General features: G+C 40.8%; 1 protein-coding gene across 1 annotated transcript in view; it reads left to right on the forward strand.

Moving 5' to 3' along the window:
- The first annotated feature begins 254 nt into the window (after positions 1-254).
- Znf385d (zinc finger protein 385D) overlaps positions 255-17,614 on the forward strand; it is an 899,443-nt gene continuing 882,083 nt past the window's right edge. The window contains exon 1 of the mRNA XM_075988657.1: positions 255-523. Within this exon, the coding sequence (XP_075844772.1) occupies positions 418-523 (106 nt within the window). The 5' untranslated portion in view covers positions 255-417. The remainder of the gene's footprint in view (positions 524-17,614) is intronic.

Raw genomic sequence — 17,614 nt, forward strand, 5'->3', positions numbered from 1 at the left:
CGAAGGATCTGGGCACAGGAGAGTCCTTAGAAGCTGTTCCCTGGAGTGTCTTCTCTAATGCCTGATGGATTTCTCTGCCTGGTGCTTGCGGGTCAGGCTTAATATCCGTTGCCTGGGCGTGCGCTAGTCCCAGCTTGGTTTCAGTCTGGGCATCTGGTCGCTCTGCACAGTGCTCCTGGAGCTCAGCGGGTTCGCACCTCCGATTGGGGCTGCACCTGGGGCGGCTCGGACTCTGGACTTGCAGAGCTAACAGCTCAGCGGCCGGGCGGGGGCAGAGGCTGCTTCCCTCTGCCGCGCCGCGCACCCCTCGCTCCACAGCCTCTGTTCCCTGCCCGCCCTGACCTCGGCGTGACTTGGTGGTGCAGCTGTGCGCCTTCTGGGGCACCCTAGTGCCCCGGTGGCCGCCTCTGCTCCCGGATGCCGGGCCCGGGGCGCCGCGCCTTGAGCTGCAGGAGGATGAAGAACGCAGCGGGAGGAAAGCAGGAGAAGCTCCTGGGGACTCTGAGGAAGCTGCCCAGAGCTGGTGAGTTGAGCGCGCTAAGGGGCAGCAGGGCTCAGGTTGGCAGTGGGCACAATCAAATCCCCGCCACCCCTGCCTTAGCCACCTCCCTGCAGTCTGGGTCGCCCCATGCTGAGACTCTCACTGAGTCCCAAAAAACTCAGTCAAGAGGGTCCTCAAAGCGCTACCTTGGCGTTAAGAGAAGTGGAGCTGCCTCTAAGCATGCCCGGCTGGCTATAGCCTGTTGGGTGTGTGCAGGGTGTGCCGTCAGTCCTCGAATCCTGGAGAAGTTGGTGGGATACGGAGGCACTTGGCCTCCCGACTGCTTTTCTTATAGATATGATGATGATGATGATGATGATGAGTGATGATTGTTTTAAATGGACTTTGAGGGCATAGTGAGAAGATACAGAGTTCTAGAAGCATCCATCCAGGAGGTTCACATTGGCATGTAGGGTGTCATTGGAAACCCACAGGCGAGCCGGAGCCCTCCAGATTTCTAGTTTTATTGGACATCGGGTGTCTTATACCCAGGTGACCTAGTTAAAAGGATGCAGATTCCTTGGCATGCCTTAGCTTCTTGCTTGTTGGAAGTTTTCTTGTGTGTGTGAATTGAAGTAGAATACCTGCAGTCTCTACAATATATGAAATGCTTTTTTTTACCCTCCCCAACACATACATGATTCAGAATTGTTTTCATCTCGTGGTTTAGAAGCTGTGCATGTGTCTTTTTTTGACTGTGTATGTGTATGTGCATGTGATATTTCACGTGAGGAAGGCAAGATTGTTGAACATTTGAGAGTCTCCAAATCATGGGGCATGGAACCCAGTGGAAAGACGTGGGATATTGAAATTTCCACATGGAGCTATCATGGTTCTTAACATTCTCACCTTGCGCTCTGGAGATCTGAGTGAGGAATGGTCTCTTTTTGGCAAGCCAGGGTGGTTTGCTATTTTGTCTATGAAGCCTCCTTTGATCTATTTACTCAGTTTTGGTTCATCACGTGAGAGGTGCATGCCCCTTGGTATTTTGCAGCTCCCTTCGACCTGCCCTGCATAATTCAAGTCCTACTACCCCATCCCCAAATATGTCAATGTTGATCACTTCAGTCCAATAGAGGCGGACAGTACAGCATATCTGGGGGTTGCTGTAATTTCTTTATAAATATTCCCAGATGTTCCACAGAAATTAATTTAAACATGGAATTTGTGAAGCTTAAAAAGTAGACCTCAAAATGGACAAACCTCTTCAGATGGAAGCAAATGAAGCCTTGGAAGTTGTGTTTCAGAAGAAAGACACCCAAGCCAGAAACTAGGATCATTGATGGGGCCTTCAAAGTATTCAGTAGTGATACCCCTGGAATTTTTGTCTTATCCACTGTACATCTTGTTTCATGGCCAGTTAGATTGTTGAGGTCCCCAGGATAGCAGTTTTGGGTTTACCATCCCTGTTCCAAGCTGAGGATAAGGAATTTTAAAGATGTCAAAACAGGAACAATAAGTGCTTTGGAACCTGAGGCTGCTAGATTCCAAAGATAGTCCCACCAAGCACAGTAATATCTCCTTGAGGATTATTTGAAAGAATAAGTTGTTTGGCTGTCTAAATCACATGAGATCCTGATATGATATCACCAACTGATTCATATACAGTCAGTAAAGCTATTTAATGTAACCTAGGTGGGACTAAGGTATGTGTTGGCTGAAAATTGTGTGTAACACTTACATAACTCAGCCTATCCGCGCCAGCGAAGACTGACTGCTGAGTGCTGGCGTTCACCTTGATGGCACTTCTTGAGTTCCCTTATTGCAAATCAATAGTGCTGTACTCTAGCCCTTACCACTGTGATTGATAACACCACATTTCTGTGCTTGTAGACTTTTCCTCGGGTCTTTACAGACACTGGTATTTTCACCCACTTGTAATCAAAGCTCAGGTCCAGTAGGATGTTAGATTTCTATTAAAAGGTATGAGCCACTTGTTTCAAATTTTCCTTTTAATTTTCAATAGTATTTTCAAAACAATTACTCCCCTGCTGTGATTTCCTATTTAGCAGGTGCCTCAAATGTTCAATAATGAAAAATGACTGCCACCCAACAAGACAGTTTCTATTTATAGCAATAACAGACACTTCTGCTAAGAATTTGTTTTATTTGAAATTTAATTAAAAGCTTGCCCCTCATTGTAAAATGTATGCACCTGCCCAAGTACATGTCCTTCTTTATTTTCTTGGAGACTCCGGCTGTATCAACTCATTGTAGGTGAGTTTTTATGTAATCACAAAATAAAAAGAAATGAATGGAATTACAAAATAAAAATTTGATAAACCCATCATTGTCATTATTATTATCATGACTTTCAGGAGAACTCAATGTTCAATCTACCACAAGGAGCTATCACTATTTTCATCTGGCTCTAAAAGATATGAATAAATACATTTTTAATGTACTAAAAATTTTTAAAGGCTCTCCTTTAAAATTTTTAAATTCAAATGTGGGAACAGCTTTGGAAAACAGTCTATCTTTTTGTATATTACAATATATACTTATTGCATATATTCTTATGTTTGTGGAGGAATATGTATACAAGGCATACATTTAGCGGCTAGAGGATAACTTGCAAAAGTCAGTTCTCTCTTTATGCCTTGTGGGTCCCAGGGGCTGAATTCAGATAATCAGGCTTAGCAGCAAATGCCCCCTGAACCAACTTCCCTGCCCAGAATTTGGAAATCCTGAGAAATTAAAGATATGCTGTGTGTTGTTATGCTTCCAAGGTTGTTAAGTAAAACTAAAATTTCTCTTCCTCATTTTATTGTTGTGGTCTCTCTTTTGTTCGGGGGAGGGGTCAGTTTGGATTCTAGTAAGAGCCACATGTGAAATAGACTTTAGGTCCTTCTTTCATCTTTACACTTAGAGTCCTAAAGCATATATTTTGTCCATTGTAAACAATTTATTTCTCAGTATGCATAGCTTTAGCAGAGAAATAGCAAAAGGAAAGAGTAGTGATAATGGGCATACAGATGTTTTTTGGCACTGATGCCATCATGCTAAGTATGGAAATGTATTTGCACTTATGCCAGTGGTGAAATCTTAATTCTTAAAGTGCAAAGCATTTTATGGTGATGTGAGTCTTGTAAATAGTTAACTTTTCCCCAAAGATGCTCTCTCTCCCTCTTCCTCTCTCCCTCTCCCTCTCCCTCCCTCCCTCCCTCCCTCCCTCCCTCTCTCTCTCTCTCTCTCTCTCTCTCTCTCTCTCTCTCTCTCTCTCTGTGTGTGTGTGTGTGTGCATGAGTGGTGCATGCTTGCCTGTGTTTGTGCAATGTGGAAGAACCTAAGGGGTTCTGCTCTATTACTCTCTGCCTTATTCCCTTAAGATAGGGTTTTCACTGAACTTAGTGTTAGGCTGGGGCTTGGAAGCCCCAGGTCCCTGCCTGTGTGTGCTTCTCACCATGTCACTGAGGTTGACTGTACTCAGCTTTTAAAGCTGGTTTCTGGGGATTCCAACTCTGGTCCCTGTGATTGCCCAAGGGGTGCTGTTGTACACTGAGCTGCTCCCCAGTGCTGAGCAGATGCCTTCTTTATTGCACTTTACACACGTTTCAACTCCACATCACAAATACAGGACCAAGGTGTATATATATATGTGTGTGTGTGTGTGTGTGTGTGTGTGTGTGTGTGTGTAATTCTAAGAAGCAGGTCTCTGAGAGGTGACTTAAATGTCGTGAAAGGTGAGACACCTTGACATCACAGGTTAAAGACACCACTATTGAAAAGATGTGTACAAGTCTGAGTGTTTAAAGTCCTTAGAATTATAGGTAGATTGCACTTGGTGTTCTGACAAGCATCCTAAAGTGAAAGTTTGAATAAAATAAAGGGTTCAGGTTGAATGAAACTCAAGTGAACACTTAAATAGCACTTAAAAAGATTATGGAGAGTGCATGTCCAAAATTTACGAGTCTAATTTATATTTTAAGCAAGTAGATAACACACTGGAGAGCCTTTAAAAATTTTTAGTACATTAAAAAATGTATTTATTCATATCTTTTAGAGCCAGATGAAATTAGTGATAGCTCCTTGTGGTAGATTGAACATTGAGTTCTCCTGAAAGTCATGATTAACCTCTAAGATGATGGAACTTAGAGGTACAGTCTGAAAAGAAGAGTTAGTTGGAATGTGAGGATGGAGTCCCTATCACGACATTAGTGACCATAAGAAACAGAAGAGACCAGAGACCTATCCCCCTCTGCTCTAAGAGGTCATGGCAAAAGGGTGGCTATACTTATCGAGGGCCTGAGGTTGTCATTGACTTTCTAGCTCCTTGATCTTAAACTTTCAACCTTAGAATTATCAGAAATGAGTGTTAGCTAATTTAGTCACGACTGATCATCACATTTCGTCCAGTCTGGTGAATCTGTCATTGCTGGCTCATTCTATCCTTAATGTGAAAGAAAACTAATGAGAGACATGCATGGATCAAATTCCTTTGCAAAGTCCTTTTCCAATTGTGAATGTAATTTTTATCATAGTCAGGTCATTTGGTACCACTTCTAGTATTTGCCCAGATTGGTAATATATTATGAATAGTATTATATTCCTCTCTTATGAATGTGAGGATATCGAACATAGATCTAGAGAGGAGGACGGATATTCAAAGTCTTCACCACTTTACATATATTGTTCTCCAACCATCCATCTAATGTTTTACTGCATCTGGCAAGCAAAGAGCCAGCAAGTTCTGCCCATTCTACCCTGAAAACAGCAAGTCCAAAAAGTGTTTGGTATTTCTTAGTATGTCTTTTAAAGGGGAGCTTTGCAATGAAGCCTTGTTCATGTAGTTACATGTCCAATCCAGGGAAAGTACCGATTCTCACGTGTCTGACACCAATGGACTTATCTGCGCCCAGGAGAGATGTCATCATAATGCACTGTAGGGTGCTCTGTTTTCATTTGTGGGGACTTTTCAGGATGTGAGGTCAGGTATTTGTTCAGTGTGTGTGTGTGTGTGTGTCTAAGAAAAAAAAGAGAAAGTGTGCTTTTTGTGGCTTGGTTTACCTACAAAATGTTATTCGCTGTAAATTTTGTAGCATTCTTTAGAATTTATTGGACCTGTCTCCCTTATCTCCCTCTGCCTTCATCTGAAAAGAGAAAGAAATATTTGCCAAGTGTCATTCCTTTCAGGCATGTACTCCTTAACATGGCACAGGTATGTAGAAAACACATTGAGAAATCAAGATTTTTAAAAATCTGCTATGTTCAACTTTTAGGAATTAACAGACTCAGTTTCCCAAAGCCATCCTAGTACCCTGGGATGGAAAGAACAGTGTTCCGTGTCCTGTGCCGAGTTCTCTGGTGTCTACGTTTCCCATGCACAGGAGAATTTGCTATCAAAAGGAACTGGCAAGAATCACTATGAACATGCTGTGGCTGGGGCTGAGCTTGAGAACTCAAATGCCTCTGTTTGAATCTTTACCTTATTTCTCAGGAACTTGAGAATTTGAGTCAACTAACTGCACACTTCTGCATGCATCTACTCAAGTGATTTTGTCTATGATTGAGGGCTAAAAAAGCTCTCAATTGAAGACTTAGCGAGACATCTATGTAAAGTATTTAAGATGTGTATGGGGTTGAAACTAGAGCCTAGAACATGCTGCATAGGTATTTTATTGGTATGTCAGGCTCTAGCCCAGGTGTTAAGTTTTTCTTGATTGCTTTATTTTTTTTAAAGATAATTGCTATACATCCATTACTCATTGGTACTGAATATTGTATATTTATATCCTGTAACCTGACACAAGAAATTTTTTTTCAAGCAGCTTCTTAAAAGGCCAGAGGTCTATTACTTGTGTAATAGGTATAAATGAAGGTATAAGTAAGGCTATGTTTATTTAGGAGGGTTTAGGAGAGAAACTGTCCCTTGCTTTACCCAACAATTTCTTGACTTTCCTCAGCTTGTGGCCTTATCAACTGTGATTATGACTTCCTGTTGCCCTTTCTTTCTGTGTCAAGTCCTCTCTTCTTCTCTGCTATGATGCACTAAGTGTATCTAAGATCAGTGTTGACAATTGAGAACACTCTCTCTATTTCATACCTTTGTTTAATCCTATATGAACTGACTAAGGTAACAATTGTAGATTCCAAGGATTAGGAACTGACATTTTGTCAGTATGAAATGGGAATGTGGCAGATTATCACCTGTATCTTGTGCCATGTGTATGAAACTATCTGTAAGGAAGGTAAAGATATCAGAAAAGATGTGGAATTTAATGTGTTTTAAACTCCATTATTTTAACATACTTAAATTTTGATCAAGTTTTTTATCACACATGCATAGCCAACCACTCCTTTGTGTTCTCTTCAGCATAGCATAATGTGCCCAGCCATGAAAGTGACTGACTCCCATGCTCCTGCAGAGACTGTATCTGGGAGATCAGAGCTGACCAGAGAACTGAGACCCCAACTTCAGGGACTGCAGTGTTCAATGCGTGAATAGCATCATTGCTATAGACACGTGATCACTTTACATTTCATTACAGAGTATAGGTGGCCCTTTAGCTTTAACCTCAAAAGCTAAAAAATCATTAAGCTCACTTGAAAGATGAGGAACTGTGCCAAAGACTATATTCAGCACTCAGAAGGGCCAACACCTGAGCTCTCTAACCTCTGCTGATTGTAGATACAATCTTGGGATAAAACAGATCAGCTGTAAGCTTAATGAAATAAATAAAAGTAAATATCTAAAAAAGATAAGCAGAATTCATCAGCTATATAATGCTGTTGACTATAAACATCAACTAATGAGAACTTATGGATATTTGGGCTCTGATGTAACTGCACATTTAACCACTTATTGGATTTTTAATTTAATTTATACATTAAAAACAACTCTTAGTGTTACTGCATAGATACATTAATTCAGTTATTGGTGGCTCACATTTTTGAATTTTTATAAAGTGGTAAAATGCACAAAACAGTAAAGTGCTATTCTTGTCATTGAAATTCCACAGTGCAGTGGTCTGAAGAACCCTTACACTGTCACGTGACATCTCCATCAGTCAAGCTCCACAACTATTTATCTTTTAAACTGAGACTCACTATCCAATAAACCGTCCTCTAGCTCTTGGTAATGATCATTATATTCTCTGCTTTGATGACTGTGGTTATTCTAAATGACTCATATTATATTAGTGGCCTTGTACAGGTGTGCATATGCATGTGTGTGTGTGTGTGTGTGCATGCATTAGCTTATTTCTTTTTCTATAATGTTCACAAATTTCATCCTTTCGGAACATATTCAAGAACGTCTTCCTTTGTATTTATAATCTGTTCATTTTACTGTGGGCTAAGGGCTTTTTAAACATTTTAGCTATTACGATTAATTTTGCTCTGAAAATTAGTGAACAAAGATCTCTTCAGGACTCAAGTTTCAATCTGCTTCGTATATAACAAGTGGAGAGAATGGTGGGGTTGGATTCGGTCCCTTTGCCATCCTTTGAGGCCATTCATTTACCACTGTCCAGCTCCACACACAGAACCCTGGAGTATATCCCCACATCTCTCCCTGGGCATGGTTTCATGGTTTCATGAGAGCGCTCCAGATTCATGTGAGACAGCATCTCACTGGACTTGCATTCCCTGGATGCACTGGTGATGTTCAGTGCTTTGCATATGTTTTGCCAAACAGAAAGTTCTGCTTCTGACCTTTAAACATTTTTGAGCCAGAGATTTGTTTGGCGTTATTGCTGAATACTAAAAGTTTATCTGATTCTATATACAGATTATCTATAAAATAGGTGATTTTGCAAATAATCTCCTCTAATTCTGTTGACTTTTGAGTTGTAGGAGAGTGAATTGGCCACACAAAATGTATAAGAGCTTTTCGTGAAGTACGATTTATCTTGTTGCTTTCAGTGACATAGCCAAAAATTCTGCCTATTCTTAACTATTTTTTGGCAACACATTTCTTCAGAATTTTTAGAAACCATGTAAAGAGCAATAACAAAGGCACTAAATGACTAGGGAATGAATACGCAAGCTCCAAGAATAGATTCAAATATGTGTTACAAGCATAATACTGAGGCACATGAGCTATGGCACAGTTGTGTTTGCATGGCTTTCAGTTCTCAAGCAAAGCTGACATCTGAGATCTACTCCAGATTTCTCTTGAGAGGGGTAGGGGGCTGAAGTGACCCCTTCTGCCCAGCCTTGGTGTTGTCTGAATGGACCTGTTCACCTGTGAAAACCCATCCAGCTGTGCACATGTGCTGTTTGCACTACATCACATAGTTAAGATAAACATCACAATAGTTAAGATAAAAATCCCTGGAAAAACTCACAGAGGAAAATTTTTGTGAAATATGAGAGAGGAAAGAACTTGAGCCTGTGTCTGGGGAGTGCGCACACACTGCATTTGGCCATTAATTTGGCTGTGGGTTTTTAGAAGCACATGTAATTGGAATCCTAGTTTTCTATAGAAAAACAAAAGGCAATTCTTGATGATGTGAATAGAGAGAAATTTTCCTATGTATTTTTTAAAAAAGGACTAGAATTGTCCATCAAATGATATCCTTATTAATATAGAAGACCTTCCATAAGAATAATCTCTACAGTGTATAATGTAACTTAGATCCTAGGACCCTTTTTTGTTAGGCTTAACACACAGATTTCAAAAGGATGAGGGGAATGGACCTCTTAAACAATACCATGTCATGTTTAGTAATCTTTTTTTCTTATTATTACTTAAAAAATACCAATCCAAATTCCTACTCCCTCCCCCCCTCCCAGTCCCCTCCCTCTCTCTCCACAGACCCTTCCCCTACCCCTCCAATCCTAAGGGAGTGCCATGCACCCTGCCCTGTGAAAAGTCCAAGGTCCTCCCTACTGCATCTAGGTTGAGCAAGGTTTACATCCAAAGAGAATAGGATCCCATGAAGCCAGTATATGCAGTAGAGACACATCCCAGTGTCACTATCAGTGGCCCCTCAGTCTGCCCCAGCTGTCAACCCCCTTCAGAGGGGTTTGATTGTCCCCATGCTCGTTCACTCCCAGTCCAGTTGGAGTTTGTGAGCTCCCATTAGCTCAAGCAAACTGTCTCAGTGGATGACCCCCTCATGATCTTGAGTTCCTTGCTCATACTTTCACTCCTTCACTCTTCAAATGGATCTTGGGAGCTCAGTCCAGTGCTCCAATGTGGGTCATTGCCTCTGTTCCCATCTGTTGTTGGACGAAGGTTCTATGGTGATATCTAAGATAATCATCAGTCTGACTGCAGGGTAAGGTCAGTTCACACACCCTCTCCTCTATTGCTTAGGCTCTTAATAACGCTTTTGATAATAATTTGCGGGGTGGGGGGCAGTGGGTTTGAACTGTTTTGTTTTTGAAATTGGAAGTAGTGTTCCTCTTTCCGTTGGGAACCCAAGGAAATAGGAGAATGGTTGGGGACTCTTGAGACCTCTATGTGAAACTGGCTATAACCTCACTTTGTGAGGTTTCAAGTAGGGCCACCGTGAATGCACCCGAGTTTTCCCTGACAATATAGTTTTCCACACACCTCTTGAATATCAGCAATCTAATGGCAAGTGTCATTAGGATTCGGGGATGTGGTAGTCTTTCTACTCCCTGCAATGTTTTTGAATAAAGTATGCCACACAAAGCATTCATAACTAAGTAAATCATGCAATTCCACTTGTGGCACACATAAAAATTGAGTCACTTTTCTTTCATTTTTTTTTTAGTTGTTGAAAAAAATTTCAGCCTCCTCCCCATTTCCCATTTCCCTCCCCCTCCTCCCATACATTGCCCCCTCCCCCCACTCCTATCCCCCTCCCCCTCCCCCCATCCATTCCCCCTCCCTCTCGAGAATGAAGAGCAGTCCAGATTCCCTGCCCTGCAGGAAGTCCAAGGTCCTCCCACTTCTCTCCAGGTCCAGGAGGGTGAGCATCCAAACAGGCTAGGCTCCCACAAAGCCAGTTCATGTATTAGGATCGAAACCTAGTGCCATTGTCCTTGGCTTCTCATCAGCCTTCATTGTCCGCCATGTTCAGAAAGTTCGGTTTCATTTCATGCTTATTCAGTCTCAGTCCTGGCCTTGGTGAGCTCCCAATAGATCAGTTCCACTGTCACAGTGGGTGGGTGCACCCCTCAAAAATCTAAAGATACTCTGAATTTTGTCTTAAAAGCAGCCGAAAAATCAGTTGGATTTTCAAGCCTGTTTTCTCTGGAATGAAAATGAGTACAGCTGGATTGCTGGTAACTGATGGTTTTGAGTAGGTTTAATAAAATGTATGGGTCTAGAAAACATCATACTGAGTGAGGTAACCCAGACCTAGAAAGACAAATATCATATGCACTCACTCATAAGTGGCTTTTAGGCATAAAGCAAAGAAAACCAGACTAGAGTTCACAACCACAGAAAACCTAGACGACAAAGAGGACCCTAAGAGAGACATACATGGATCTAATCTACATGGGAAGTAGAAAAAGACAAAGTCTCCTGAGTAAAATTGGGACCATGGAGACCATGGGAAAGGGTAAAAGGAGAAGGAAGAGGAAGGGAGGAGAACAGAAAAAATGCATCACTCAAAAAATCAATAAATTTAAAAAAATATCTTAGGACTTTATGAATTATATTTCTACCTTAGCAATTGTTTTCAATATTCCATGTAAAAATTTCCAATTTTTACCAAATTTGGGAGAGACTTTGAATTTGATATTTCTTATTAATAGGAGGTGTATATAATTTCTTAATTATTTTATGTATAAATTGTTCCTGATTTCAAAGTCTCACTCTTTGACTCTTTATATATGAAACATTGATGCAGTTTGACCTGCCAAGAAAATTCTCAAAAAGTGCAAGAGTGTTCTCTTTAGAACATGAGTTAGGACATCTCCTCATGTTTTAAGATTTTTAAGCATTGAAGAATCTTTCAGGATTCCAAAGAATATTTCTAGGAAATTGCTCTTAATGAAAGTAAAGTGTCATTACTGCAATTCAAAACTACAATTAAGAGTTTCCTGCTCATACAAGACCATTTAAGAACATTATTAATTTGTCACTAATAAAATGGATTTTTTTGTAATAATAAAGTCAGCATTTAGGAAAGATGGGATATACATTTCCATGTTCATTTTTAGAAAACTTTATTTCTGCTGTAAGTCTATATTAGAAGCTTACATTGAAATAACATTTCATAGAAGTTGAAAATTATGGCTATAAGATTTGCTTGCTACTTTTCATAGATTAGATCGGTAGGCGTTATGTGTTCTTAATAGCCTTGTTGTTGGTTCAGAGGCTTAAACCCGTGACCTCAGGCAAGACTAGAGTTGCAAAAGTGAGCTTCACCCCAGCACCTTCTCTTTATATTTTAAAAACTTTGGGGTGGAGTTGAATTTGAGCTTCCCACCTCCAGTACCAGCCCAGGGCTCTCTCTGCTGGCCCTCTTGCCATCTTCCCTTCGGAATGCTAGGGAGCCAGCTGCTTTTTTGGGAATTTTCACATAAGTGGCTCTGCAGGCGTGGAGCTGATGGAGAGCAACTGGGAGCTAAGGGCATCAAAGCAACCCTAAAAAAATGTTTTCCGAGATGGGCTTTATAACCACACTCAGATCCGAGGTGCAGATAAATGAATTTCATGCAAATGCTGAAGTGACTGTAATAGTTCCTTTAAATACCTTGATGTGATCCTTAAGGAAAGTCGTCAGGCCTATTAATAAGTTTCTAAATTGATTAGACGACTAATTAGGTACTCCAGAAGACAACTTTGTATAAATTAATGCTGCCTGTTATACTCTGATTACAGCGACTTTCTTGCTTGAGTTTGCAAAGGTTCTTCAGTTCCAAGGCTCCTTTCTGGTTGCTGCCTTCCATCTGGCATCCTGTGTGCGGACAGTTATCTTGTCCAGCATCTGTCTCCAGAAAGCTGTGCTATTTCCATGTTTGGTTTTGAAACCCAGAAACTCAACTACTCTCTCGGATGATTTGGGGATGCAGTGTCAATTGGTTTCTGCATTGAGCAGCAAATTGCTGGGGCGTTTACATCCTTTAAATTTAAATGCAGTATTTTCTAACCAATACTGTGTGTTTGGGAGTAATAAAAGTTTTAAGGTAGCAATAGTGAGCCACCTCTAGAGGGACAGCATAATCAAATCATATTAGAAACCTCTCAACTTCTATAACTGGAAGGAGCAGACCCGTGCCAACTGACTGATCACCCTGATAAGCGGTGTCTCTGAGGATGGCAGGTATTCATGTCTATTTCATAAATTCCACTGAAGAAGAGTCGGATCGCTGATAAGGAAGCATTCTTTTTTATTCCTCTAACTATTAAAACATGGGGTAAACAGGGAGACATAGAAAGATAATGTGAGCCAACACCGTGGATTCTTGTACTCCCTGTGGGGAACAGAGCAAACACAGGCATCTGAATCTGTTTCATTTTGAAATAATTTTCAAGGCTTTAGGTTATTGCTTTATCACTAAAATAAACAGAAGTGAGTTTTGGAAGCTGGATTTACTGAGGTGTCAGTCAATGGATTCTAATAAATGGTGATTCCAATAAATGACAGAGATTTGGTTGATTGTCATTATGTATGTAGAGAAGACAGAGAAATATTTCCTTTCAGATACTGCCAAGCATTGCACGGTGCTTACTGTGTTTTAAGCTGGAATTCTGGAAGGGCTTCTGTGAACACATCTGGCTACATACAAGGTTGTTGCCATTAAAATCGTTTGGAAGTCACCCATACGTGAACTTGAGAGTGGCTTGTCTTACTACTTTGTTTTTTTTAAATAATGAAAGTAGTTTTATTGGAAAGAATGAGAAAGAAAGGCAAACCTTTTAATGCAAAAAAATCGCCCTCTTAAAGTCACCAAGCAATGTTTACTATTTTCTAGAATTTTTCAGAAAATTAAATAACTTATACATTCCAGTATGAATTATCCATCTCAGGGAGGATCTGGTTAAGCTGCCTCAGCTAGCTTGACTTTAAGAACAGGAATCCGGGGGCCTGGAGACATGGTTCAGGGGTTAAGAGCACTGACTCCTCTTCCAGAAGACCTGGGTTCAATTCCCAGCACCTACATGGCAGCTCACAACTGTCTGTTGCTCCTGTTCCAGTGGATTTGCCCCTACACATATATGCAGGCCAAACATCAATGCGTAAAATTTAAAATAAAGTTAAAAAAAAAACAGGAATCCCACAGTAACTCTTTTATGTAGCTTACAGTTTTTCTTTCACTTTTCATCCACATTTACCAAGTGCTTTTAACATTTAACAAGAAAACAAGCGGCAGCAGTTTCTGGTGGGGGATGCGGGGAAGAGAGTGTACACACTGCTGGTAGGGATGTAAATTAACGCAACCACTATGGGAATCAGTGTGGTCAATCATCGAAAAGCTAGAAATAGATAAATCAATATATCATATGACCCACTTATCCTACTTTGGATCTATAAATGAAGGGTCCACATGGACATGCCACAAGGACACTTGCACATTGGTGTTTAATACATTACTAGCCAGGCATCTATGCTGTGCAGTGATTCTAGTGTCCATCAAAAGACGGATGGATAAAGACTTTTTTTCTAATACTGTTTTTTGATTGTATGCAATTTTGAGAGTCTCAGATGAATACTACGCATCATTTCTGTCCACTCTTTCCCCTTTCTCCCTCTAACTCTTCCAGTGCCCCCCCCCCACTCACTCTGACATTTATGACCTCTTTTTAATGTTCATATACAATTTCCCACTGAGTTAGTTTTAGTGGTGTTTTATACCCATGTACTTGTGTTTAGGGCTGACCTCTTGAGGGTGGTTAGCCTATCAGGAGGCTCTTCCCAGACAAAATGGATTCCTCTTCACAAAGCAGCTCTGAGTACGTGTAGCTCTTCATCTAGGAGACGTCTTGTAAAGATTTTCCCAACCATGGTTTGCAAACAAAGGAAATTTGTGTGGCCATAATGAATTTATGTTAGTCACTGAAAAGTAGATGCAATTGGAGTGATTCTTATATTTGCGAGTCAGATGCAGAAAGACGGATACCAATGTCTCTTCTTTCACTTGTGTGCCCCAAGGTTTTCGCAGATGCTCAATGCACATATTTATTCATGTGTACGATATGCAAACAGAAGAGACAATGAGGAGATGGCAGAGATCTGTAGGGGGCTGGGAAAGCGGAAGGAACTAAAGAGGGTTTGCAAGGGTATGAAGACGCACAGAGTACATGACATAGCTGAGAGAAAAGGAGTGAAACAAACAGGTCCACACATAGATGCAATGTGTTTTTAAAAAGAAACCAGGGCCAGCATAAACAACTGTGAGCACTCATTAAAAAAATATCTATGTGCAGGAGAGGTAGCTCTGCAGTGAACAGTGCACTGGTTTTGTAGAAGACCAGTTTGGTTCTCATCCCCCACACAGGATGGTTCACAGCTGCCTGGAAGTCCAGCTCCAGAGGATTTGATTCCTTTTTCTGGCCTCCATGAGCAGTGCACTGATATGCACAAAATACACACACACACACACACACACACACTCACACACACATACATGGAGTTAATACATTTTAAAAAAATTATTTACCCATGCTGCCACCGAGGCCATGCTGTTCTAGGTGGCTTAGGTGTTCTAGGTGACTGCCTAGGGCCATGGTGACATCTATACCCAGCTGCTGCTAAGGACCATGTCTGGTTCCGTGGTCCTACTGCTGCCAGGGTCTGTGTTGAAGTTCATGGCCCATGTTGTTACCAAAAGGACACTTGGAAGCCTGGGATCTGGCCTTTTTGGTATCTGGGACCCATGCTGCTGCTAGCCTTCCTGATCTGAGTAACCAGTGTTTCCACCTAAAGCCAGGATATCAGCTGGGCCAATTCACTGCCTAGGGCCATATGTGGGTCTGTGACCCAGCTGTAGCTGGGATTTGTGTTAATGTCTGAGGCTCCTGGTACCATTGAAGGTCATGTGAATGCCTCAGGTCTATACCCATGTTGGTGTCTGAGAATAGTATTTTGACTTATAATGATAGCATATTAATTCTACGGGGGATGTTAAAAAGTCCTGTTTTCTCTATTTGTGTTTCTTTCTGTAGTTCTCACCGGTGCTGGGACCAATATATAAACCCAAGGTAGCAAATATCCAAGGAAAGGAAAAGATCCCTTTTGTAAAATACTACAAAAAGTAGATTTTATTTTCCTATCATTTTAAAACCATCATTTTATTTTATTCTTAAATTTCTATTTGTTAGTTTTATATCGATAATATGTATACATATGTGCATGGTGAATGTGTGTGTGTGTATGTGCGTGTATGTGTGTGAGTGTGTATGTGTGTGAATACACACACATGTGTTACACAGTCACATGCGGAGGTTAGAGGACAACTTTCAGGGGTTGCTTATTTCCTTTCCCAGAGGGGAGAGCAGGGATAGACCTCAGGTCACAAGGCAAGAGGGTCAGAAGCAGTAAAACAACTCGGGTCACAGGACATAGGACAAGTGTTTTTACCCTTAAGACATCTGCCAGCCAGCCCTGCAAGCACATTTTAAAGGATGTATCGAACTCTTCAGGATGTGAAGAGCAATTTCTTTTAAGCTGCATAATAATATGTTTGTATATATTTTCAGATACTTGAATCAATTCAGGCTGCTGCTAGCATTAACTCATGATAGGAAATTTAATATAGAGATTGAGAAAAGCACATTATATAGCCGTCATCAGCAATTAAGTCAAAATAACAATAATTTTTGGAGGTTTTTAATATATTATATTTTTTGTTTGTTTGTACAAGTGGGCTCTGTGCTCTGCTCCCTGTGGTTAAAGTTCCTGGTACTGGTTCTTTGTGTGGCCATATGGTCTTCAGGCTTTGGAATTCCAGACTGATTTGATCAGGTTATTCCAATAACTAAAAGGTCTCCTTTACCACTTGTAAATTCAGCCCCACTTAGGGTTCACACAGCTACCCTCCTATTCTTGTCATTCCTTACTAAAATGCCTATTCCGAATTCTCTCTTGCTTCTCATGTCTTCTGCCAAGGTTGGTGTGGCATTTGCTAGACAGCTCTCTTTCATCCAGGTGCCAGTTCCATTTAGATACTGATATTTTTCCATTTGTAAGTTGACAAGAATAATATGATTTTGTTACATCAGCACAGGCTAGCATATGCTAACTGAAATAGTGCTGTGATGGAAAATTAAATAAGATATCTTGTGAACGCATCTGTTTTCCAAGCATTTAATCACCACTTTTTAGCTCCTCTCAGCCTTTTGGCATGGATATTTCGAGTTCCTTTTAGTCACCTCAATGATAATTTCTAAAATATGAAAATGTTGGCTAGACAATAAGGGAAATAAACTATGTTAGCTTCCATTAGACTAAAAGGTACTGTGGGGGGGAGGAGCTATGAGAAAACCAATTTACAGGACTGAGGAGATGGTTATTATGTAAAGTGTTTGCTATGGAAACATAAGGTCCTAAGCTCAGATCTGCAGAATACACATAAAAAGCTGGGCATCGTGGCATGTGCTTGTAATGGTAACACTGGTGGGGTGGGGTAGGAGGACAGTTGGAGACAAAAGAACCTCTGTAGCTCAGTGGCCTGTCAGACCAATCAGTGATATTCAGGTTCTATGCAATACCCTGTCTCAAACAATAAAGGGGAAGGGTGGTTGAGAAAATACACCAGCATGCACTGCTGGCCTCCTTAAGGATGTATACATGTACATCTAATAAGTATATACATTAATAATAACAAATATCTACCACCAAATATAATGTGTGTACACACACACACACACACAGACCAGAAAAGGAAACAAGTTCACAAACAACCCAACCATGTAAATCTCTCTTAATGCACATATCCAGTTGAGGACTAATCTAGTTTGCATTTCTTCCTCCATGAACTTCTTGAGACTTAGCAGAATTCGAGTTCATATAGCGATCTGGGGATAATGATACGCTGTGGTCTAATGTTCTTCTCAGCTGAAAGCTTCATTGTGTTAAGACTGGAACTGTCCTCTATAATTATGCCTGTGAACTTCTTGATAATCTCCGTGATGGAATTTTCTTTTTATGTGCTAATGCCCATTCCTGCACTTTTCGTATAATTAATATGCACACAGTAACGCAG

This window comes from Microtus pennsylvanicus, chromosome 10 (assembly GCF_037038515.1).
Source record: "Microtus pennsylvanicus isolate mMicPen1 chromosome 10, mMicPen1.hap1, whole genome shotgun sequence".
In the NCBI taxonomy this organism is placed as follows: domain Eukaryota; kingdom Metazoa; phylum Chordata; class Mammalia; order Rodentia; family Cricetidae; genus Microtus; species Microtus pennsylvanicus.